Source organism: Saimiri boliviensis, chromosome 3 (genome assembly GCF_048565385.1).
Source record: "Saimiri boliviensis isolate mSaiBol1 chromosome 3, mSaiBol1.pri, whole genome shotgun sequence".
Lineage (NCBI taxonomy): Eukaryota > Metazoa > Chordata > Mammalia > Primates > Cebidae > Saimiri > Saimiri boliviensis.
Window position 1 is genome coordinate 6,084,144 of NC_133451.1, and position 25,312 is coordinate 6,109,455.

Consider the following 25,312-nt stretch of genomic DNA (forward strand, 5'->3'; position numbering starts at 1 on the left):
CTCCCAACCTGTTATTGACTTAAGAAAAGGCAGAGGAACAGCCAGGTGCAGTGGCTCACGCCTGTAATCCCAGCACTTTGGGAGGCTCAGGCGGGTGGATCACCTGAGGTCGGAAGTTTGAGACCAGCACGACCAACACAGAGAACCTCTGCTTCTACTAAAGACACAAAAATTAGCCGGGCGTGGTGGCGCACGCCTGTAATCCCAGCTACTCAGGAGGCTGAGGCAGAAGCGCTTGAACCCGGGAGGCGGAGGTTTCGGTGAGCCGAGATTGTGCCATTGCACTCCAGCCTGGGTAACAAGAGCGAAACTCCATCTCAAATTAAAAAAAAAAAAAGAAGAGTCAGAAGGACCTGTTTTCCAAGATGCAGAGGGCCCTCTTAATTCGCCGACTGGTCAGAGTTAAGATAAAGAGGGAGCAGGCAGTGCCAAGGATGGGGGATGTACCTGCCCCCCCATCCCCATTCTTAAGGCAGGTATCTTCATCTAGTGTGTCTTGGACTGTACAAACCAGCTTCAATTCCCCAACCAAGAAGCCCCTGCACAAATCTCTATGTGAAAAGCTCAGAAATAACACCAATTAACTACAAGAATTTCAGAACCCAGGGTCTGTTAGAGATAAGCTGCATACAAAATCATGTTATCACCTGAACCAGGACCTTTTACTTTTAGATGGATTGCTAGAATATTTTATATGATTAGCATTAAAAACTTAAGCTGAATACCATTTTCTTACTGGTTATTATACTTTTAATTTTCTCAACCCAATTTACTTTCATGAAGGTAAATGACATATCTAAGCATTATACACCCCTAGCTAATAAACTTTTCCTTTATAGCACACTTGTTAACTTATGCTCTCTGGAATTTAAGGTTTCTATTATGCAGATACTCTTAGTTTTAAAGTTATTCTAATTTTTCATAATTTGTCCTACTTTTTTTTTAAGATGGAGTTTCATTCTTGTAGCCCATGCTGAAGTGCAGTGGTACAATCCCGGCTCACTGCAACCTCCACCTCCCAAGGCAACCGATTCTCTTGGCTCAGCCTTCCGAGTAGCTGGGATTACAAGCGCTCGACAGCATGCCCAGATAAATTTTTATATTTTTAGTAGAGACTGGGTTTCATCATGTTGGCCAGGCTGACGTGGAACTTCTGACTTCAGGTGATCTGCCCACCTTGGCCTCCCAAAGCACTGTGATTACAGGTGTGAGCCACCACGCCCGGCTCCTAATTACTGCTTTTTAATACCAACTTTAAGTGAACAAATCTTTTAGCAATGTATTCCTTATGTAAGGATGCTATTTTCATATTCAGTGGCTGTCATCAAAATATATGAATTCCTTACAGGGTTACCAGCAGTTGCTGAATATTAAATGTAGGTTACTTGTACTTTCAGCATCTACATTCAGGAGTTCCTTGATTTGTAGTCAATGAACCACCTGAATAAAAAATGTTAAGTATGTGACAAGGAACGTCCACGGGGAGCTAGGTGCAAGATTACACGATCAGTCTTCACAATACACAGCAAAATGAACATACAGCTACTCGATGAACCTCAAAGATCTGTGATGACGCTGAAAATGACGCAGAAGCAACCTAAGCTGTCTGCTTGTTTAGGGTCTACTATTTAGTTGGGCCCCCTTATAAAACACGTTTGAATCTCCATAAAAGTCGATTGTATCCGCAGGAAAATCCTAATACCATTCACTCACACAGATCATTTATCCATTTCCAGGGGAAAGAAATATACCATGCTGTGAAACAGAAGCTAGTTTTTCACATTACCTCTCTAAAAGAGGTATACTCAGCCCCATTTCTTTATCCCACTACCAAAAGCAGATGAGCAATATGTCTATTTCAAACAAACCCAAAGAAATATGTAAAGTTCTTTTCAGAAGGAAACCATTTCCAATTAAAACTTAAAATTTCTATTAATATTTAAATTATAAACCAAAGTTTGGCAATCCAAGAATAGATATGTTTGCTATGGACAAACCAAGACTGTGAGGTCATAGGTTCAAATACAACTTCGGAATTAGTCACAAAAAATCCATACATTTTCTCAGAAACTGTACCATTTCCTTTGGTTTACAATTCGTGCTACGGGAAGTTTAATACAGTATCAAGTAACATATCATTTACCCTAAAAAAGTAGGTTAGAGAAAACTGGATGACTATTACGACTGAATAATAACAAGGCTTCAATGGCTTCATTTTCTTATGATTATACAAACATGTAAATTTGAAAAGGTAATGCCGTGTAGTGAAATCCATAAAAATAACAGTTTTGCCGCGGTGCACAGAACAGTTCACTGATTCCCCCTGCCGTCGCCAAGCAGCTCTGATTCGAGTTGGAAGACCCAGGCCGGGCGCGGTGCGGGCCCTGTGGTTTCAGCTACTGGGGAGGCTAAGGCGGGGTGGGGGAGATCACTTGAGCCCAGGAGTTCCCGGCCAGTTCCTGGGTCACATAGCAAGACCCCCGTCTCTCTCTCCTTTTTTAACTGGAAGACATAAAACGTCTACACAGTCTACACGGAATCATGAATATACTAAGGAGAGTCTGTGCACGGTAAAATTTAAAACTCCGCACTCCAACATCACAGACGTCCATGAGCACCACCTGCAGCGCCCTGCACACTGGAGGTAAGCCCCCGGCTGGGGTCTTCTGGCCGCGGCGGTCAGGCGTCAGAGCTGAGGCATCTCACTGCAAGGGAAGTAGTCTTCGGTCCGAAACAGGACGGGGGCTTCGTAGCCGGCTCGCTGCGGCCTCGAGGAAGACGACTTGCTAAAGAGCGAGGGCACGCTCATCGTGTGCAGGAGCTTCTTGAACGCCCTGGGGAAGGCGCCCAGCTCGGCCTCGGCCTTGGTGACCTGCTCCTCCATCCTGGCCACGCGGCCGCCCACCATCCTCACGAAGGCCTCCAGCCGGTCGATCCGGCTGTAGATGCGCCGCATCTCGGCGGCCTTGGCGTGGATGCGCGGCACTCCCTCGCGGACGACGTGGGACGAGTCGCCGCGAAGCATGTCCAGCATGCCCACGAACTCGTCCACTCTGGTGAGCAGGTCCTCCAGGCTCGCGTCCAGGGCCTCGACCTCGGGCCGCGCGCCGGCTCCGGGCAGCAGGCAGGCGGCATACCCCGCGGCGGCGCGGCGCAGCAGCGGCAGGTCGCGGCCCGGCGCGCCGTCCTCGGCGCCCTCGTCCTCCCACGGCCCCGAGGCGCTGCTGTGGCTTTGGGACACGGTGCCGCTGTCCCCGCTCCAGGCGGCGCACTGCGGCTCGGCCTCTTCCGCCGGCCCCTCGGGCGAGCGACCCTCCATGGCCCGCGACCGCCCGGCTGCGCAGCGCCGGCTTCCGACCTCCGCCCGCTCACGCACACGCACGCACGCACGCACGCACGCGCGCTCACGCCTTTGCTTCCGGCGGCCTACGATCGCGTCTGTGCACGCGCATCCACCTTTGTTTCGGCCTCCGAGCGCGTTCACGCTCACGCAAGCGTGCTGAGGTTTTCTCACGCCCGACCTCAAATTAAACTTTTTTTTTTTTTTAAAGCGAAGGTATAGCAGGAATACAATACAGTGCATATATTTTAAGTGTGCACATTGATGACTTTGTACACATCCATACAACCATGCCTATTCTATGCAGACCAACAGGTAAGACATGTCCAGCACCCGTGAAAGTCTCCCTCCTGTCCTTCATTTCTTTTTGCTGTTTATAGTAAAATAAAGAGGTAAGCAAAACGAAACACAAAATGAATGGACCTTGACGACTTTAGATGATTTTTAAAGTCCTCAGCTTCGTCTGATTGCAAATGGTGTAAAATTAAGAAATAGTTTCCAAGCAAATATCAAATCCAGGGTACTGCCAGAAAAAAAAAATGAAGCTGAGATGTGACGGTAAAATCCTTTAAATTCTCAGAAAAAGCAAAAGTGCTGCCTCAGAATACCATTCGGTCAGACTGACAGCTTCTTAAACAAATTAATGGTGTGCCTCACAGAGTCCATCAATGAAACCACACGGCCTCCAGAAGGCTGGGTCAGTATTATCAGCAGAAGCACAAGATAGAGATGGACTTACCTCAAAGGGATTTGTAGGCCACACTTTTGTCGAACGGAGTAAACCCTGATGAGGTTTTTTTTTTTTTTTTTTTTTTTTAACTGAGTCTTACTCTGTCATCTAGGCTGAAGTGCGGTAGTGCAATCTTGGCTCACTGCAACCTCCACCTCCCAGGCCCAAGTGATTCTCCTGTCTTAGCCTCCTGAGTAGCTGGGACTACAGGCACATGCCACCACACCCAGCTAATTTTTTATTTTTAGTAGAGATGGGGTTTCACCATGCTGGCGAGGCTGGTCTCAAACTCCTGACCTCAGGTGATCCAAAGTTTTTTAAAGATAAGTATACTGACACAAACATTGTGGATTGCACTGAAAGGAACCGGCCTTTGGATCCCCACTCCCCAGACTTCTACAAGCAAGAATCAGACTGAGAAAAGGACTCATCAGCAAACACATGCTACATTTCATGAAAAAGGAAGTATGACTCAGAGCATAAAGCCAAGAGTCCTGATGATGGAACTGGGAGTCATGGAGAATTACTCCTAGACCTTGACACTGGATGGCAGAGTCACTACAGACTGGTAACTTATATGTACTTCCAATTTCCCCCCTTTTTGAACAGGAGTGGTAGTGGTTATCTAGTGGCAGTGGAACTGGTCTGTAGTGGTTATCCTGTGCCTGCCCCACAAGTGTATATTGAAGGCATAGGGGCAGATAACTTGTCTCTTTAGCTTCGAAGGTCTACAGATCAAGAAGAATTGTACTCTAGGAGCTTGTTATATGTAAATTTTCAGTGCTGGAAAAGTAGCACTTGAATATAAATTTCCGCAGCAAGGCAATTTACTTCTATAGAAGGGTGCAGCTCAGAGATAGAACAATGGCGAGCACACACCTGGACAAGGGAAGGGAAGGGGTTCTTACTCCTGTTGGAGGTAGCCCCTACAGCTGTGGTGTTCCCCTATTGGCTAAGGTTAGACCGCACAGTCTAGGCTAATTCCAGTTGGCTATTTTAAAGAGAGCCAGGGTACTAGCCGGAGTGGCGGGCTGGGTAGTTTGGCTAGAAGTACAGCAACGGGACAGGTGAGAGCAGGTAACCAGGGGTCAAAGCAGGTGACTGGAGCAGGTGACTGGGATGAGTCAGGACAGAGCAGGGGACTGGGGAAACAGATGTGAACTACTGATTAGAACTGGTGGAAAAGGTTGTTTACTGAAACTACAAGGAAGTTAAACTTTAAAATGCAGAATTAAAGAATAAGAGAGCTGAATATACTGACATGCTGATTCTTTGAAGAGAAACTTGGAGTTCACTCGTTTAACAAGCTGAATTTATGCAACTATGCTCTGAAAGCCTCATCTACATCTGACCTAATTTACAAGACAAAATTCTGGATGTAAAGCTGATGTGACAGTAAGATACTAATACCTAAAACTATAGGTGATTTTTAAAAATGTAACTTTTGGGGACCTTGGATGCAGGGAGTTTGGTCAGTATGTTAAAATGGCATGGCCGAGGCGGGTGGATCACGAGGTCGAGAGATCGAGACCATCCTGGTCAACATGGTGAAACCCCGTCTCTACTAAAAGTGCAAAACATTAGCTGGGCATGGTGGCACGTGCCTGTAATCCCAGCTACTCAGGAGGCTGAGGCAGGAGAATTGCCTGAGCCCAGGAGGCGGAGGTTGCGGTGAGCCGAGATCGCGCCATTGCACTCCAGCCTGGGTAACAAGGGCGAAACTCCATCTCAAAAAAAAAAAAAAAAAAAAAAAAAAAAAATGGCATGAATAATTGCAGTCACAGAGCAAACTGTGATTGCTAGCCAGCCTTCGAGATGACTCCCAGTGATTTTTTCCTCCTTGTATTCTCTCTTGTGTATTGCCTCCTGTTGAGTGTGGGCTGGACTTAGTGACTTGACTAGCTCATAACCAACTGAAAAAGGCAGAAGTGATGATGTATGATTTGCAGATTAGTTTATAAAAGGTAGTGTGGCATCTCTTTCCCTCCAACCTGTGAAAGGAAAATAAATCTTGGGGCCCTACAATCACTAAGCTAAAAGAGAAGTCAAGCTGGGAACTGCTTAAGGCAAACCTGCCTTACATTCTATTCAAATTCACTCCTCTGCTCACTGAGATAAATGCATATCTGATTGCCTTCTTTGGAGAGGCTAGTCACAAACTCAAAAGGGCCAGGAGTGGTGGCTCACACCTGTCATCCCAGCACGTTGGGAGGCCTAGGTGGATGGATCATTTGAGGTCAGGAGTTCAAGACCAGCCTGGCCAACATGGTGAAACCCCACCTCTACTAAAAATACAAAAATTAGCCAGGCATGGTGGTACACACCTGTAATGCCAGCTACTTGGGAGGCTGAGGCAGGAGAATTGCTTGAACCTGGGAGACAGACGTAGCAGTGAGCTGAGATCATGCCACTGCACTCCAGCCTGGGTGACAAAAAAAGAAAAAAAGAAACTCAAAAGAATGCACCCATTTGTCTCTTATCTACCCAAGACCTGGAAGACCCCCCCACCCCCCAGCACCTTTGAGTTGCCCTGCCTTTGCTTCGAGGTGTCCCACCTTTCTGGACAAATCCAACGTTCATCTTACATATGTTGATTGATGTCTCATGTCTCCCTAAAATGTATAAAACCAAGCCGTGCCCCCACCACCTTGGGCACATGTCATCGGGACCTCCTGAGGCTGTGTCACGGTCACTCATCCTTGGGAAAATAAACTTTCTGAATTGACTGAGACATTTCCCAGATATTTGGGGTTCACAAACCACTTGCTCTGGGGGAAACCAGCTGCCTTGTTGTGAGCAGCTCTATGGAGAAGCCCGCATTGCGAGGAGCTGAGACCAACAGCTAGGGAAAAACAGTCTCTTTCCAACAACCGTATGAGTAAGCCATCTTGGAAGTGGATGCTCCAGCCTCATTCCAACTCAGATATGACTGCAGCCCCAGCTGATATTTTAACTGCAACCTCATATAAGATACCAAACTGAAACTGCATAAGATAATGCTGTGGTCTGAATGCTTGTGTACCCAGATCCAAGTTTGTATGTTTAAATTCTACCCCACAAGGTGATTGATATGGTTTAGATGTCCCACCCAAAGCTCATGTTGGATTATAATCCCCAGTGTTGGAGCTGGGGCCTGGTGGGAGGTGACTGGATCATGGGGACAGATTTCTCATGAATGGTTTAGCACCATCCCCTTTGTGCTGCTCCTATGATGAGTGAGCTCCTGTGAGATCTAGTTATTTAAAGTGTGTGGCACTTCTCCCACCTCTTGTTCCTGCTCTGGTCATGTGACATGCCTGCTCTCCCTTTGCCTTCTGCCATGATTGTAAGTTTCCTGAGGCCTCCCAAGAAGCCAAGCAGATGCCAGCACCATGCTTCCTATACAGCCTGCAGAACTCTTAGCCAATTAAGCGTTTTTTCTTCGTAAATTACTCAGTCTCAGATATTTCTTTATAGCAATGTGAGAACAGCCTAACACAGTGATGATATCAAGAGATGGAGTCTTTGGGAAGTCATTTGGTCATGGGGTCAGAGCCCTCATGATTGTTACTAGTACCCTTATAAAGGATATAAGGCCAGCTGCAGTGGCTCATGCCTGTAATCCTAACACTGGGAGACAGAGGCAGAACTGTTTGAGGCCAGGAGTTTGAGACCAGCCTGGGCAACACTGCAATAACCCCATCTCTACCAAAAAAAAAAAAAAAAATTAAAGCTGGGTATGGTGGCACGTGCTTATAGTCCCAGCTACTTGGGAGGTGGAAGCTGGAGGATCACTTGAGCTCAGGAGTTTGAGGCAGTGAGCTATGCTCATTCCACTGCACTTTAGCCTGAACAAAAGAGCAAGGCTTTGTCTATAAATATACAAAAGATGTAAAACAGGGGCAGGTGACATGTCTTCACACCTGTAATCCCAGCACTTTGGGAGGCCAAGGTGGGTGGATAACCTTAAGTCAGGAGTTCGAGACCAGCTTGGCCAACATGGTGAAACCCTGTCTCTACTAATAATACAAAAATTAGCTGGGCATGGTGGCGGGTGCCTGCAATTCCAGCTACTCAGGAGGCTGAGGTAAGAGAATCGCTTGAATCTGGGAAGCGGAGGTTTCAGTGAGCAGAGATTGAGCCATTGCATTCCAGCCTGGGTGACAAGATTGAAACTCCGTCTCCAAAAGAAAAAAAAAAAGATGTTTAAGAGAGACCCCTTGCTCCTTCCATCATGTGAGGACACAGCGAGAAAGAACCATTTACGAACCAAAATACTAGCCCTCACCAGACAGAATCTACCAGCACTTTGATCTTGGACTTCCCATCCCCTAGAACTGTGAGAAATAAATTTCTTTAATCAGCTGCCCACCTTATGGTAGTTTGTCACAGCAGTCCAAATGCACTAAGACAGATGATAAATGTTGTTTTAAGCTGCTAAATTTTGGGGTAACTTGTTATGCATTAATAAACCATTGAAGGAATATGCTACCACTTATTCATTTTATTTATTTATTCTGCTGCTGATGAACATTTGGGTGGTTTTAACTTTGGGGCTATTATAATAAAGCTGCTGTGAATATTCTTGTATATGTATTTTTATAAACAATCGCACTCAAACTCTCTTGAGTATATACCAAGGTGTCAATTTGCTAGAACATAGGGTTGGTATATGTCTAATCTTGGTAGATACTGCCAAATAGTTTTCTAAAATTGTTGTAACAACTTACATTCCCATTATTATGGGCTGAATATATATGTCCCCCAATATTGTGATATTGAAGCCCTCAACCCCAGTGTGGCTGTACTTGGGGTAAAGAAATAAGCAAGGTTAAATAAGGTCATTAGGGCTGGGGCATGAGCCTATAGCTTCATGTTCTTAAAAGACACAAGAGAGCACTCCTTTCTGTACCTCCCAACACTGCATGCACAAAGAAGAGATCATGTAAGGACTGCAGCAAGAGGGTGACCATCCACAGTTCAGGAAGAGAGCTCTCACCTCCAGAAACCAAATTTGTTGGCATCTTAATTATGGACTTCTGGCCTCCAGAACTGTTAGAAAACAAATGTCTGTGTTTAAGCCACCCAGCCTACCGTGTTTAGTTATCGTGTCTAGAGTAGACTAAGACATCCATCAAGAATGCATGAGAGTTCCAGTTGTTCAGCATCTTCCCCAACGCTTGATATTGTCAGCATTTTAAATTTTAGTCATTCTAGTGGATGGACAGTGCTTCCTCGTTGTGGTTTTAATTTGCATTTCCCTGCTGAATCGTGATGTTGAACACATTTTCACATACTTATGGGCCATTTGGATATTCTCTCTTTCGTTAAGTGCCAGCTTTTGTCTTTCGTCCATTTTAAAATGTTTATTTCTTGTTGATCTCTAGTTCTTGATATATTCTGCATGTGAGTCATTTGCCAGATATAGCTGTTGAAAATATCCTTTTTTCAGTGTCTTGCTCTTTCTCTCTTAATGTTCTTTTGATGAACATCTGTTAGAACATTCGTGGTTGCAAAACTGTTTCACACACATCATCTTACAAATGCCTCTTCCCACTGACAGATATTCAGGCTGGGGCCATTGGTCTTTACGAGACTGGAAAACTGAAGCTCTGATCTATGGCACTTGTGCAAAAAGGATGCCCCCCTACACACACTCATATTACTACTAGTGTGGCACTGGGTGACTAAGTCTCGCAATAGACTTCCTCTATTCCACAAAGGCTGGTGATCAAAATATATTGATGACCAAAGCCACATTTACTAGGACCCTGTTGACTTTCAGGTCCTGTGTGTGTAGGTACATAAAGGTGACCAAGACCAGAACCCATCCCCAAACAGCCTCCAGTCTGGCAGAGGTACTTACGTACTAGAGAAGAATTCCTCTGTCTAAAGCATCCCCTAAGGCCCTGCTTGACGCCAGGCTGATAGGAAGAGCGGAGGGCAGAACAGAAACAGAAGTGGCCCTTTACCTTGAGAAGCTTACAGACTGTTGAAGAGAGCCTAAAAACCACAGGCCAGAACCACCCAAGGCAGAGAGAGAAATTCCCCCCCCCCCCCCCCGGAGAAAAAAGCATGAGCCAGGGGTGGGGAGAACAAGGGACGTGCTCCGTTCTGGAACAGTGAGCAGAGACTGTGGACACACATTGCTTTGGGCTCAAATCACGACTTTTGGCCTGATTTTTTCCCTCTCTTATAGGTTCGTTGTGAGGGCTAAGTGAATTTCATATAAATTATTCCAGCTTGTGCATGTTTAGATAGTAAGGGCCGTGAACGCCAGCCAGTCTTATTCAAATATAGGGATGGGGGCGTCACTTTTACTTAAAAAAATAATAAAAGTAAAAGCCCTCTGAAGGGAGGCTTCCGAGGAAGACGCGAACAAACCTGCCGCCACCGATCTAATTTTTAGAGAAGAAAACGAAGCGGAGGGCCGGGAAGCAGGTGGGGAAGGGGGAGCGCGCGCCCGCCGCCTGGTCTTGCGGGAGGCGTGACCGTAAAGGGGCCCGGCCCTGTCGTGAAAGGGCCGCAAACAGGCGGAGGGCGACTTGAGACCGTAAAGGGGCCCGGCCCTGTCGTGAAAGGGCCGCAAAAACAGGCGGAGGGCGACTTGACGGCCGCTGTGTCCAACCGCGGCGCTTCTTCCCACAGAGTTCTGAAGCGAAAGGCTTACAGTTAAAAGGAAGAAACAAATTTAAAGATCATTCGGGAGTACTACGGACAAAGCGTGTGGGTCGCTTAGACTCCAGCAGTGACTCCTGATCTACATCCCCGGGGGAGGGGGTCCGGGAAGGAGAACGTCACTGCAGCGGTCTTGGAGATGCGGCCCCTGGACATCGACGAGGTGGAAGCGCCAGAGGAGGTGGAGGTGCTGGAGCCCGAGGAGGACTTCGAGCAGTTCCTGCTCCCGGTCATCAACGAGATGCGCGAGGACATCGCGTCTCTCATCCGCGAGCACGGGCGGGCGTACCTGCGGACCAGGAGCAAGCTGTGGGAGATGGACAATATGCTCATCCAGATCAAGACGCAGGTGGAGGCCTCGGAGGAGAGCGCGCTCAACCAGGTGCAGCACCCCAGCGGCGAAGCCGACGGCAGGGTGTCGGAGTGGTGCGAGAAGGCCGAGGAGAAGGCCGAGGAGATCGCGAAGATGGCACAGATGCTGGTCGAGCTGGTCTGGCGGATAGAGAGAAGTGAGTCTTTTTGAAGGAGGAGGTCGTGGTCAGGTCTGAAACGAGCGGGAGCTTGGATGAAACTCAGTAGTCGCCCTAAGCATGGTGTGGAACCGCGCCCTGTCAAAAGTTATGTCCTAGGCCTGCACGGCCCCGTTTTATTGCATCAGAAATCGAGCATTGGGAACGAAGGTGGGGTCAGGAGGAAAGAATGCGTGCTGGTTTTGTTAGGTGTTAGTATACCGTTTTTTAATGGCCTCTCCCTCCCACACGGATAGAGAAAAATAAAAGTAACTTCGGGTGTGTTTCCTGAAAGATGAAAGTCAATTCTAATAGGGCGGTCGCCAGAAGTAGACCTGTCTAGGCACTAAGGGGGTTTGGGGAAAGCCAAAGAAAACCTAGAGCCAAACGGAACGCAGGGAGAGAACGCAGGGAGAGAGAAAGAAAGAGGAAAGCCAGAGGACATTCCCTGAAATTTCCAGATTGTTCTATGAGGCAGGTATGTCAGAAGACCCTGCCTCAAAGAAGTGGCATTCTTCTGGGTGGTTAACATTTATTTTTAACATCAGGATATGCCACTTTTCATGGTTAATTTCTCCCAATTGTGCTTTAGGTTCACAGTTGAGGACTATAGTCAACTGGTAAGGATGAACTGACACACCGAGGAGACTGAAACAGCTTGTCATCTTCTGTTTTGTTTTTGTATGTTTTTTTACCCCCATGTAATAGTCTCCCTTATGGTCAGTGAGTGATTACCTCGATAGAGGTTTACATCATCAAATGTATTTGGTTCTGGAAGGATGACTTTTGTGGGAGAAATACTGTTGTAAGAGAAACGGGGCTTAATCAAAAGTCGTTTTCGCGGTCACGTTTATTCTTGTTATTTTGCTGTGCTTTTGAAATGTTGGGCGTGGCCTTGTATTTTGCTGTTACCTTTGTGACCTGATTGTTTTTTGGAACACATCAAGACTTGGGATCAGAATCTTCCAACTTTAGAGGTGCAGTGGAAGGCACTGCACTACGTGGTTGAGCCTCCTGAAGAATGTTATTAATGAGACTGCTTTGCCTAAAACTGGGAAGACTGAGAAGGCAGTTGGAGATGGAAGTGGTTTTGTATATATTTTGGAACTTTTCGTTCCTCTGTAGGACGAAAGAGGGGAGCTATGTTTTGTGGCACATTGTCTGCTGTATGTTGTGTGATCTGTCAGGTGAGTTGATGTAGACGACGTAGCTGACCTTGTTTGACAAGGCGGTGTGAGTATGGACTGTTGCAATACCCTCACACATTACAGGGGCTTCAGAGAATGGTACTGAAGAGACAGTCTACAAAGAGCCTTGCGAGACTGGAGAAAGGAAGAGACATTCTCAGGGCCTGGAAAGTCTCTTCCAGTTCATCAGGGTAGTAGGACCCGTCAGATTGGAGGTCAAAGTCAAATATGTAATAAGGGTTAATTTGCTTGAAAAACAAAGACCTCAAAAACCTTTTTTAAGAAATAAATTTTTCGTTCACATGACCAGAGCCCCTCCTGTGTGTGTTAACAAAAGAATCATAAATAAATTTTTTTTTGAAATGGATGTTCATTGTCATCAAATGGGGTTGAACTGCTTGCAGTTAAAGGCTCTTGGTAAGCCTTCACTGAGGGAGAGTTACCTCTGGAAGATGCTGTGGAGGTGAGCTGACAGAACACCCAGTTCTGAAGAGAAAACCTTTTGGCCATCCTCTGGGTCCGGCCCCTACTTTTCAGCAGCAGACGTGTGTTTAGTCACCCAGTGGGAATGTGACGTGCTTCATATCCTACACGTAAAGGTAAGAGATGGATGGGGCGAAGGTGGGGGACGGAAACGGAGAGCAGGGACTGCGGGTAGAGTGCGTGGATGTCTTGTGGGAGCCCTGAGGAGGGAGTCACCTGTGCATGGGGGAGTGTGCACATTCAGAGCAGGTGCCTTACTGGGCCTGAAAAGTAGAAATGAGTGAAGGCATCTGAGGCACAGGGATCACAGTGAGCAGAAGCCTTTCGAGTTGCAGCACTGGGGAGACGGCCAGTGAGCTGAAGTTAAGGAGTGTGGAGGGGTTGTGGGAGGCACAGTGAAGTCAGCGGGCAGGGCTAAGAGGCCTTTGTTAAGGACTTAGTTCATCTTCATAAGCCCGTACTTCGGTGACGTTTCTTCACCCTGGGATGTTTTCTCACAGAGTGCTAATGGATGCTCAGAGCCATAGCGTAGGCATGGTGCAGTTTCCAGAATTACTAAATCAAATTCGTAAAATAGATACATGTTTTGGATTAATGTGTAAAATAGGCATTTTAAAAATCAAAAATTTGAAAAACCTGAGCACAGAAGAGTCACAGAAGCCGTTTCTAGCTTTGTTGTGATATCTTAAGATCCTTGCTCATGTGCCTGCCAGTCTGGGTTCTTCAGTAAAAACAAGTACAGCCGGGGAGCCATAATTTCTGATAATCAGGGGAATGGCCGTCACATCCGTAGTTTAGAAAGATGACTCAAGGCTGGATATGGTTTGAGTGTGGGCTAGAAGACAGGGGCTGGGGCACAAGTGGAGCTGGAAAGTGAGGGCCTGACCTGGGGCAGGATGGAAGGACCAGCTAGGCTTTTCTGGAGCCGAGACTTGGTGTCTTTCTCTATCAGTCAACGAGACTAAACTGCTGTTAACAGTTCACCCCAAAGCCTTAGTGGCTTGCAACTCGCAATAATTTTTTGTTTTCTTATTCGTTTTGATGTGTTAATACATTGTAGCTGGGTTGTCCCATATTTCCCTAATTGCAGCAGCTGCTCTTTGGAATATTGTGGATCTTAATTGAGAAAGCTGTTATTTACAGTTACCTGATGGATTCAAAAACATGCTTTGGGAGTGAAAAAGCTGAATTCTACACATACACACATAGACACACACATACTATATATGTGCTATATACATACACATGTGTGCATATATACTATGCATATGTATGTTTTTCCCCTTGGATTAACTGACCATAGATTATATTCATCCATAGGGTTGCATTTCATTTCTTCAGTACCCTAGGGATTTTTTTTTTTTCTAAGCTGCCTCCGAGTTTAGACCCTAAAGAGCGTTCTGAACCATTTTCGAGTCTTGGCTCTTAGGCGGAGCATTGTAGTGACGGGCTAATTGTCTGTGCTGTGATGAAAAAATAGAAACCGAGAGATTTTTGTCTCTAGTTCCTGTTTAACTTACACATTTCCCCTTTTTTTTTTTTTTTTTTTTTTTTTTCTTTTTGAGACGGAGTTTCACTCTTGTTACCCAGGCTGGAGTGCAACGGCGCGATCTCGGCTCACCGCAACCTCCGCCTCCTGGGCTCAGGCAATTCTCCTGCCTCAGCCTCCTGAGTAGCTGGGATTACAGGCACGAGCCACCATGCCCAGCTAATTTTTTGTATCTTTAATAGAGACGGGGTTTCACCATGTTGACCAGGATGGTCTCGATCCCTCGACCTCATGATCCACCCGCCTCGGCCTCCCAAAGTGCTGGGATTACAAGCTTGAGCCACCGCGCCCGGCCACACATTTCCCCTTAATTGAATGATGGATCAGTGGAATTGTAACAACTTTGAAGTCATCTGGAAAATTTGGGTTGGTTTCTGTTAGTAGCTCCGAAAGTCATTGGTTTGTCATGCGTGAGCCAGTCATGGCCAAACTCCCCTTGCTCTGAAATCTGAAATTCTTTACCTTCTTGCAAAAGGCTGAGCAAATTCTTTAAGCTTCACTTGCATCGGCTGGCTGGTGATGGCTGAGTTTTCAATAGTGTTTTGTTTGATTACTTCATCCCAGAGTTTTGTTTTTTTCTGAAAGTATTTTGAATGTCTAATATCCATATGGCTCGCTATGCCGCTTTTCCAGTATAGCACTGCCATCCCTGATTACTCTGTCTTACTTTTCTTTTCACTGCCTGACGTGTGATTATTTTCTGTATATTTATTTATTTTTTATTTTTTCTCAGCAGATGACTTTATTGGTGGTCACCTGTGGCACAGGTTGGAAGAGCCAGAGTGCTATTTGTGGTGGGGGGACCACGAGCCTCAGCCCCACCCTCTTGCTTACACAGGCTTCCCGCCTAGAAGCGCAGCCAGAACATGCTGCTACCTATCCGATTGTAGTCTGTGAGTTGCTGGATGGGGCCATATCCAGCCACTGCTGTGCACTGGTCATAGAAGTACCTGGAGCAGATCTCACGCACCACCCTGGCATCTACCTCTGCAATTCGGCTTTCCCATTCAGCCAGGGGAATGCGGCAGCCGTAGGTCAGGAGGCTGCATCTGATGTCCTCACACACAGGAGTCCTAAGATAGTTACGCCCAAAGCTGTAAGTTTAATGTAGTGGGGTATAGTGACTTGAGGATGTGAGGCAGGAGGAACGCAATGAGAAATAAGAAACCCAGCAAAAATGCTGCCCGCTGCTAGGCGATTGATTGGGTTTGTTAGCAGTGGGTTATTTTCGTTAATTGAGATTAAAGTTGTAAAGCGAGGATGTCCTGTTAAAGTGTAGAAAATAATGCGGATACTGTATATTGCTGTGAGGGAGGTGGCTACAAGAGTAGTTGTAAGGGCTCAGGTGTTGGTATACGATGTGTTGGTGGTTTCGATGATTAGGTCTTTTGAGTAGAAGCCTGTGAGAAAGGGTGTCCCTGTGAGTGCAAGGCTGCCAGTAATGAGTGAGGAGGCGGTGAAGGGTAGGATTTTAAATAGACCTTCTATTTTTCGGATATCTTGCTCGTTGTTGAGATTGTGAATGATGGACCCCACACATAGAAATAATATAGCTTTGAAGAGGGCATGGGTGCAGATGTGGAGAAAGGCTAGGTGGGGTTGATTAATGCCAATTGTCACTATTATAAGGCCTAGCTGGCTTGAGGTTGAGAAGGCTATGATCTTTTTTATATCATTTTGTGTTAGAGCACAGATTGCTGTAAATAGGGTGGTAATAGCCCCTAAGGATAGAGTGAGTGTTTGAATAAGTAAGTTGTTTTCAGTTATAGGGTAGAAGTGGATAATTAAGAAAATGCCGGCAACAGCTATAGTGCTGGAGTGAAGTAATGCTGAAACTGGGGTGGGTCCTTCTACAGCGGAGGGTAGTCATGGGTGGAGGCCAAATTGGGCTGATTTTCCCGTTGCTGCTACGAGGAGGCTTATTAGGGGAAAGGAGTTTGTTGTGAAATTAACAATGAATATTTGTCGAAAGTCTGGTGAGTTGGAGTATTAAAAAAATCATGCTATTGCTAGGATGAAGCCGGTATCTCCGATGCGTTTTTATAGGATTGCTTGCAGAGCTGCTGGGTTAGCATCTGTTCGTCCATGCCATCAGCTAATTAGTAGAAAGGATATAAGGCCTATTCCTTCTCATCCGATAAAAAGTTGAAGTAGATTATTAGAGGTAATTAAGATTAATATTGTAATAAGGAAAATGAGTAGGTACTTGAGGAATTGATTGATATTTGGGTCTGAGCTTATGTATCATATTGAGAATTCTACGATTGATCAAGTGACAAATAGTGCTACAGCGGTAAATACAATGGAGAAGAAGTCTAGTTTAAAGTTTAGTGATAGCTTAATGGTTTGGATTGTTACTCAGTGTCAGTTTGAAATTATTGATTCTTGACCTGCAAAAATAAGTAATACTACGGATAGCATACTGATAATGAAGGCATAGATGATGGCTAGTTTTACATAGTGTGGGTATAAGAGATTTTTGTTGGGGTTGATTAGAGTAATTAGGATGGGTGCTAGTAGGGAAATTAGTATTATTAGAGTAGTAGAAGAGTGCATTATTTGGAGTTGCACCAATGTTTTTGGTTCCTAAGACCAACGGATAATTACTATCCTTTAAAAGTTGAGGAAGCCAAGCTGTTAGGCTTGGGAGCATGAGTTAGCAGTTCTTGCGTACTTTCTCAGTAATTAAGAAGTTATGATCTTCTATTGTTAGACTCACAATCTAATGTTTTAACTAAACTATAACTGCAGAGTGAAGGTCCTATGATTGATTACCTCAGGGTTTAGGGTAAGAAGGATTGGTGTTGTGTGTATTAGTAGTAATATATTCTCTCGTGTGAATAGGGGTTTCACATTGCTAGTGCTATATGTTAGTGGCCCTCGTTGCATTGAGGCGAATATATGTAGTGAGTAAAGGGCTGTGATCAGAATGTTAAATTCTGTAAATATAATAGTAAAGTTGGACCAGGAGAAGGAGGCTAAAATTGTGAGTAGTTCTCCTATCAAGTTAATAGTTGGTGGTAGGGCAAGATTGGCAAGGTTTGCTAGAAGTCATCGGAGGGCTAGGAGTGGAAATAATGTTTGGAGGCCTCGGGTGAATATTATAGTTTGGCTGTGAATTCGTTCATAGTTTGAGTTCGCTAGGCAGAATAATAGGGGTGAAGTAAATCCATGGGCAATGATTAGGGTTCTTGCACCAGTGAAGCTTCAGGGGGTTTGGATAAGGATGGCTAGGATAACGAGTGCTATGTGGCTGATGGAAGAGTAGGCGATGAGTGATTTTAGGTTTATTTGTCGTAAGCAGATAGACCTTGTTATAACTATGCCTCATAGGGATAGAATAAGGAAGGGGTAGCTTCTCTTTTCTGTTAAGGGATTAAGCACAGGAGCAACTCGTATTATGCCGTAGCCGCCTAGTTTAGGATTGCTGCAAGTACTATTGAGCCAGCAATTGGGGCTTCGACGTGGGCTTTGGGTAGTCATAGGTGAAGCCCGTATGGGGGTGTTTAGGTTTAGCGACGACGGTTGCTGTGCTCCGCGAGGCTGGCGTCCGCAGCGGGGCCGGCGAGCGGCTGGTGCGCGGTGGCACCTGTGCCCCGGTGCTAGCGGCCGGCAGACCACGGGCACCGCCGTTTCCGGCTCCAGTCGGCCCAAAACTCTGTGTCTTTATTTTTCTTTCCACTACTTGATGTATGTGTTTTCTGACTTCTCTCTCTAGAATGTCTGTGCCCTTGATGGCATAGACTTTATTCACTGCTGAAATGCTAGCACCTAGACCACACTGGCTGACACCTGGTTGGTACCTAATACTCATGAACGAGTAAGTGCCAATTAAGTATGTAAATTAACTTAATTGTGCCTGCTACCAATGCAGATAATTCGTGAATTTTCTGAACCAGAACCTTCAGTGTCACTCTTGACACGCCCTCCTCAGAAGTCCCCTCGCCATCCCTTCTAGCTTTAGCATGTTGGTTCTGCCTAGAATACACCTTGGATTCACCTACCTTCCTTTCTGCTCCAAGCCACTAGTGTGACAGCCTACTGGCTGGCCTCCCAGCTTTCAGGTTGTTGTTTTTTTTTTTTTTTGAGACGGAGTCTCACTCTGTCGCCCACGCTGGAGTGCAGTGGTATGATCTCGGCTCACTGCAACCTCCGCCTCCAGGGTTCAAGTGATTCTGCTGCCTCAGCTTCCCGAGTAGCTGAGACTACAGGCGTGTGCCACTACACCCAACTAGTTTTTTATTTTTAGTAGACATGGGGTTTGAACATGTTGGCCAGGCTGGTCTTGAACTCCAGACCTCAGGTGATCCGACTGCCTCAGCCTCCCAAAGTGCTGGGATTACTGGTGTGAGCCACCATGCCTGGCCCCAGCTTTCACTTTTATTTCAATCCTCCTCCTTCACAAATCAGCTAGAGTGAATTAGGTTATGTCAATTCCCTGCTTGAAACTTGTGAGAAAAAAAATGTTGTTTTTCCACAGATGTTTTTATTTTTTCATGAATATTAACTCAGCTCTTACTATACACCAGGCACTGTTCCAGGTGCTGAGAGATGCAGCACTGAGCAGACAGTCCAAAGTTTCTGCCCTCTGAGGTTCATTCTAGTGGTGGAGAAACACAATAAGCGAGGGAAATCACGTAAGTGCTAAGAATATTCCTGTATTCGGCATAGGTGGTACAATATATTCAAGAATTTCCGCCGTCTCCAGAGTTGTCTCATCCTAGTTTTCCTCAGTCACCCTAAATTTAAATGCCCTCCCTGATCCTCTCCCAAATTTTCATCTTTAGAATGTTCCAGCTTTCCTGCCTGCTGACTTGTCTTCCACCTCTTTGCAAACTTCCTCTAATACTTACCTCTACCAAGGTCCGGCTGTCTCTGAACCCCAGTCTCCACAACCTCCATGTGCAACTCCCCCAAACACTATCCACGTTCTGAGTGAAGCCACAAAGAATGTGGACATTGAGGTACACTCGGGGCTGCAGTTTGCTAGGCAGTTGCAATTTCTTTCAGCTGTGCCTGTGTCATGCTTGTATTCAGTCCGTTCTCATTATATAAAGTCACCATAAACACTGAATTAGCAAATACTATAATACTTCACTGCCCCTAAGGAAAACAGAGGATTCGGTTCCCACTAGCCCCTGGCTGCATTTTTCATCAACTGATCAATACGTAACCTTAACCTTGTGTTTCTGTTTAAAGACGCCTTAGTTAACATATATTATTGATTCATTAATTTTGAACTCAAAGCCAGCAGCACCGTAACTCATGCCTCAGTAAAGCTTGTCTAACATTTATTTTCTCTAAGGCACACCACAGCCACCTTATGCTTAGGCACACTAGACAGTGCTTCAGCATCAGACTTGAGAGTCATTTTAAACAGCAAAATAACCAACACAAAGTACCAAAATGAGAACAATGTGGCACTGAGTAGACCGTAGAAAGGACACTTGTTTATAGCATGAGAGCTGAAACAGGAAGGTGGAGTCACCTTGTTTCCCCGCAACTGGGAGTGTGGATGTCAGATGTCTCAAAATTTTTTGCTGCCCTGCACATGTCTGCACATGACTAGGAAAGTGCCAAGAGTATTGGTTTTGGGGTTATATTAGAATTTTAGAAAGTGGATGAATTTGCAAATACAACGTTACAAATAATGAAGATTGACAGTATACATACACACAAAACGATGTAGGTGTCCTGGTTAGGGAGTAGGAAGCCATGGTGCCCAGATCAGGGCTCGGAGCTCAAGAAGGGTAGAGAAGGCATCCCCATGGTGGAAAGGAGGGGCTCAGAGCCTGGTATGGGATGTCAGAGTCCTCTGAGCAGGGTGAAGAGGGTATCCATGTGTGTATGGTTTTCCTTTTTTTTTTTTTTTTTCCTTTTTTGGCAGTGGATGGTCTCCAGTGTGGACAGACCAAATTTGAGTAGTGTGAGCAGGACATCCATGTGGGGGTGGGTTTGGGGGAAGGGAAATCTAGCCTGGGAAATCAGAGCCCAGGTAGGGTGAGGAGGGAGTTCCCAAGGGGGTATTCTGGGGCGTGAGAGCTCAGGTGGCATGGAGAGAGTATGCACAAGTGTGGAGAGCTGGTGCAGCTTGAGCAAGGGGAGATGGGCATCCTTAGAGGCCAGTCCTTCATGTGACTCAGCCTGAGAGGCAAGGAGGGTGTCTGTGTTGGGGGCAGACTGGTATGGGGTTCAAAACCTGAGCAGGGAAAAGGTTTCTGCAGGAGACCAGGTACCAGCAGAGGGGGAGAAATGTAAAAAGAAAACTAGAATAGACCCTGTGGTATTGTGTTGAAAATGGAAGTCTCTGTGTGAACTTGTGGTTGCACACACACACATACACACACTTCTTTTTTTTTTTTTTGAGACAGAGTCTTGCTCTTGTTGCCCAAGGTGGAGTGCAGTGGCATGATCTTGGCTCACTGCAACCTCCGCCTCCCAGGTTCAAGTGATTCTCCTGCCTCAGCCTCCTGAGTAGCTGGGACTACAGGCACGCACCACCACGCCCAGCTGATTTTTGTATTTTTGGTAGAGACGGGGTTTCACCATTTGGCCAGGATGGTCTCAATTTCTTGACCTTGTGATCCACCTACCTCAGCCTCCCAAGGTGCTGGGATTACAGGCGTGAGCCACTGCGCCCAGCTACATTTTTTTTTTTTTTTTTTTTTTTTGAGACAGAGTTTCGCTCTTGTTACCCGGGCTGGAGTGCAATGGCGCGATCTCGGCTCACTGCAACCTCCACCTCCTGGGTTCAGGCAATTCTCCTGCCTCAGCCTCCTGAGTAGCTGGGATTACAGGCACGTGCCACCATGCCCAGCTAATTTTTTGTATTTTTGGTAGAGACGGGGTTTCACCATTTGGCCAGGATGGTCTCAATTTCTTGACCTTGTGATCCACCTACCTCTGCCTCCCAAGGTGCTGGGATTACAGGCGTGAGCCACTGCGCCCAGCTACATTTTTTTTTTTTGAGACAGAGTTTCGCTCTTGTTACCCGGGCTGGAGTGCAATGGCGCGATCTCGGCTCACTGCAACCTCCACCTCCTGGGTTCAGGCAATTCTCCTGCCTCAGCCTCCTGAGTAGCTGGGATTACAGGCACGTGCCACCATGCCCAGCTAATTTTTTGTATTTTTAGTAGAGACGGGGTTTCACCATGTTGACCAGGATGGTCTCGATCTCCTGACCTCATGATCCACCCGCCTCAGCCTCCCAAAGTGCTGGGATTACAGGCTTGAGCCACCGCACCCGGCCCAGCTACATTCTTTAGATATCTATAAGATATAGAACTATAAGTATGTGTAGCTATCTAAAGTTACGTATATACTTACAAATATTCCCTACTTTCCATTAAGAGAGTCTGGGAGCAGTGACACTTCAGTAACAGTGAGCACACCTAGCTTCCAGTTCTTGGCTTCTAAATAGCATTTTCCACTAAAAGAAACTAGCACTGCGTGGAGAAATGGCCAGTTCCAGAGCTAGGGCCAGCAAAGTGCAAGATATGTCCAGAACATCTTGCGATGACAGAAGGCAAGGATGTGTTCAGAGAATGCTGGGAACATGTCAGAGGGTAATAGAAGCCAGCTGAAATTGGCTCCGATCGATCAGATCAGTGACAATTTGAGCATCAGAACAAATAATGCTAGTAACAGGTACAACCCGCTGAATAATATGGGAAACCAGAAGTTCACAAATAAATCAAATGCTTGATGAGGAACAGAATATATACATAGTTCCAAAATTCTTCTCTAAAAATATTTATTAGTGGCCAGGCATGGTGGCTCAGCCTTTACTCCTAGCACTTTGGGAGGCCGAGGCAGATAGGTCACTTAAGGTCAGGAGTTGGAGACCAGCCTGGCCAACATAGTGAAACCCGTCTCTACTAAAAATACAAAAATTATCCGGGCATGGTTGGCGGGTGCCTGTAATCTCAGCTACTCAGGAGGCTGAGGCAGGAGAATGGCTTGAACCCGGGAAGTGGAGGTTGCAGTGAGCCGAGATGACACCATTGCACTCCAGCCTGAGCGACAGAGTAATACTCCATCTCAAAAAAAAAAAAAAAAAAAAGTATTATTAAAAAGTGAACAAAATAACTCTGTAGTGGAGAAGCCTTTGATTTGACTGGTGGGAGCCCATTCAAGCTGGCTGCTGTGTCTTCGACATATTCCAGTTGTTCTTTGAACACACCCTGCTTTGTGTCACAGCCAGATGCTCTGGATACATCTTGTACTCTCCTTGTCCCACTTCTGGTATTGGCTGTTTCTTCAAGCACCATCTTACGTGATCAAAGTAAACACGATCAGCAATGGAACCAATGAAAAGTTTGTGCCGTCTGATACATGCAGTGAGTAGAATACTGCATCACTTCCAGGAGAATTCTTGCCAAAGATACGTGAGCTGGGCCGAATCATGAGGAAACATCAGACGAATTTCAGCTGAAGGAAATTCTACATAATGGAAGCCTGTGATCTTCAAAAGTGTCAAAGTCATAAAAGTCTGGGAAAGACTGAGGAATTGTACCTGATTAAAGAAGACCAAGGAGATTTGTCAACTAAATGCAAAAAATGATGCTTTTATTTTTGCTATAAAAGTCATCTTTTTGTTTTATAAAAGACATTATTAGAACAACTGGCAAACTTGAATGAGGGCTTAAGATTCGATGATAGTGATGTATTGGTGTTAATTTTCTAACTGATGGTAGCATTTTGGTTATATAGAGAATCTTGTGTGAGGAAGTACACACTAATGCATTCGGGGTGGTGCATCAGCTTATTCTTTTTTTTTTTTTGAGAGGGAGTTTTGCTCTTGTTGCCCAGGCTGGAGTGCAATGCCATCATCTTGGCTCACTGCAACCTCTGCCTCCCCTGTTCAAGCGATTCTCCTGCCTCAGCCTCCCTAGTAGCTGGGATGACAGGCGCCCACCACCACGCCCAGCTAATTTTTTGTATTTTTAGTAGAGACGGGGTTTCACTATGTTGCTCAGGCTAGTCTTGAACTCCTGATTTCAGGCTATCCACCTGCCTCAGCCTCCCAAAGTGCCGGAATTACAGGCGTGAGCCACCACATTTTGCTGCTTATTCTTAAATAATTCAGAAAAATAGTTCCTTGTACTATGCTTCTAACTTTTCCGTAAGTTTGTTATTTCTGTAAGTTTCCAATTTTAATTCAGAATTGTTGGCCAAGCGTGGTGGCTCACGCCTGTAATCCCAGCGCTTTGGGAAGCTGAGGCAGGCTGATCCCCTGAGTTCAGGAATTTGAGACCACCCTGGGCAACATGGTGAAACCCCGTCTCTGCTAAAATTTAAAAAATTAGTGGGGTGTGGTGGCATTGGCCTGTAGTCCTAGCTACTCGGGAGACTGAGGTGGGAGGATCACTTGGGCCCAGGAGATCAAGGTTATAGTGAGCTGTGATCGTGCCACTGCACTCCAGACTGGGCAACGGCGAGACCCTGTCTCAAAAACAAAACCAAACAAAACTACTGTTTGGACCTGGCTTTTGCTTCATGCGAAGCTGGTATGAACTCCAGAGAAGCGACTGTGGACTTGATCATCTCCAGGAACAAGAATCTGCATCCTGCTCAGAAGACCCTGAACAGAACTAGAAGATGGAGCACTGTGGAGGCTGGTCCCTTGGAGCAGGGAATTGGATTCCAAACCAGACGTAATCTCTCATTTGGAGGAGGGTAAGAAGCTAGGATGAGACGAAAGAAGATTGAGGAGGGATGGGCCCTGTTGTCTTCATAAGGAGAGGTCAGGAAGTACCGAGACCCGTTAGAGACAATCCAGGAAGGACACCTGGAGGAAGTGGCATACTCTTTTCCTGCTCCAGTAGTCTGGGTTCTTAGTCACAAAGCACAGAAATCCAGCCTCGGTGATTAATTTACTAAAGACTTCTCTCGTTTAAGAGCCCTGGAGGATGAGGTTCATGGCGGCTTAGCCAGAAACCTCTCATATGGTGCTGCTGCAAAACCCATAAGGGGGTTACAGGGCCCTGCCTGTTTGTGTCAGTTGTCTGATTCCAAGCTGGGATAAGTATAGAGTCTGGGAGAGAGAGGCCAGGTCAGGTGCTTGCATCCCAGCTATGGGAGAGGTTAGGAAGTGAGGGCCCTGCCTCCCCCCAACACTGATAAGCTGGGCGATTTGTTATTTGCAGGATGGTAGCTAATTTGGTCAACAGCAAGAGAAAAGAAAAACAGTCTGGGCCGGTGGCTTATGCCTGTCATATCTACAGGCATAGCTTTGGGAGGCTGAGGCGGGAGGATCATTTGAGCCCAGGAGTTCAAGACCAGCCTTGGCAATAGAGCAAAACTCTGTCTCTACAAAAAAATTAGCCAGCCTTGCTGGTGTGTACTTGTGGTTCCAGCTGCTTGGGAGGCTGAGATGGGAAGATCGCTTGAGCCCAGGAGTTCAAGATTGCAATGAGCATGATAGCACCACCGAATTCCAGACTGGGTGACAGGGCAAGAGCCTGTCTCAAAGGAAAAAGAGAAAAAGGTTTCCATTCTGGCAGTCCACCCTCGTTTTCCCCATTATTAACTTGACGTCTTCCCCATTATTAGCTTTTATTTATTTAAATGTGTGTATCTGCTCCCATCTAACCTAACACAACTGTCTCTAGCCAAAACATTTGCAATCTGCGATCCGCTCCCCAAAGAGGGATACACCAAAGCCTCATATCATTGTGCCCACCTCCAAGTTGAGGATCTTTTGGTGACAGATATTCTCTCGTGAAAATGTCTTCAAACATAGGAAGAGGCTCTTTTTTTTTTTTTTTTTTTTTTTTGAGATGGAGTTTTGCTCTTGTCACCCAGGCTGGAGTGCAATGGTGGTGATCTTGGCTCACCGCGACCTCTGCTTCCCAG

The 25,312-nt window shown here is 46.1% G+C and overlaps 2 protein-coding genes and 2 pseudogenes across 2 annotated transcripts; 1 reads left to right on the plus strand and 3 right to left on the minus strand.

The window, feature by feature from the left end:
* Positions 1-727: 727 nt before the first annotated feature.
* Positions 728-3,372, minus strand: BLOC1S4 (biogenesis of lysosomal organelles complex 1 subunit 4). Its single transcript, XM_039468232.2, has one exon. The coding sequence runs from the start codon at positions 3,317-3,319 to the stop codon at positions 2,687-2,689; it is 633 nt and encodes a 210-aa protein (XP_039324166.1). The 5' UTR covers positions 3,320-3,372; the 3' UTR covers positions 728-2,686.
* A 7,254-nt stretch (positions 3,373-10,626) lies between these two features.
* Positions 10,627-12,790, plus strand: MRFAP1L1 (Morf4 family associated protein 1 like 1). Its single transcript, XM_039468535.2, has one exon. The coding sequence runs from the start codon at positions 10,867-10,869 to the stop codon at positions 11,248-11,250; it is 384 nt and encodes a 127-aa protein (XP_039324469.1). The 5' UTR covers positions 10,627-10,866; the 3' UTR covers positions 11,251-12,790.
* A 2,700-nt stretch (positions 12,791-15,490) lies between these two features.
* Positions 15,491-17,011, minus strand: LOC120363565 (NADH-ubiquinone oxidoreductase chain 5-like; annotated as a pseudogene).
* Positions 17,012-17,194: 183 nt separating this feature from the next.
* LOC141583958 (NADH-ubiquinone oxidoreductase chain 4-like) lies at positions 17,195-17,961 on the minus strand (annotated as a pseudogene).
* Between the last annotated feature and the right edge of the window lie 7,351 nt (positions 17,962-25,312).

Bases quoted from the DNA above. Each gene is read 5' to 3' on its own strand.
- BLOC1S4 (XM_039468232.2), bottom strand. From the start codon at position 3,319: ATGGAGGGTCGCTCGCCCGAGGGGCCGGCGGAAGAGGCCGAGCCGCAG.
- MRFAP1L1 (XM_039468535.2), top strand. From the start codon at position 10,867: ATGCGGCCCCTGGACATCGACGAGGTGGAAGCGCCAGAGGAGGTGGAG.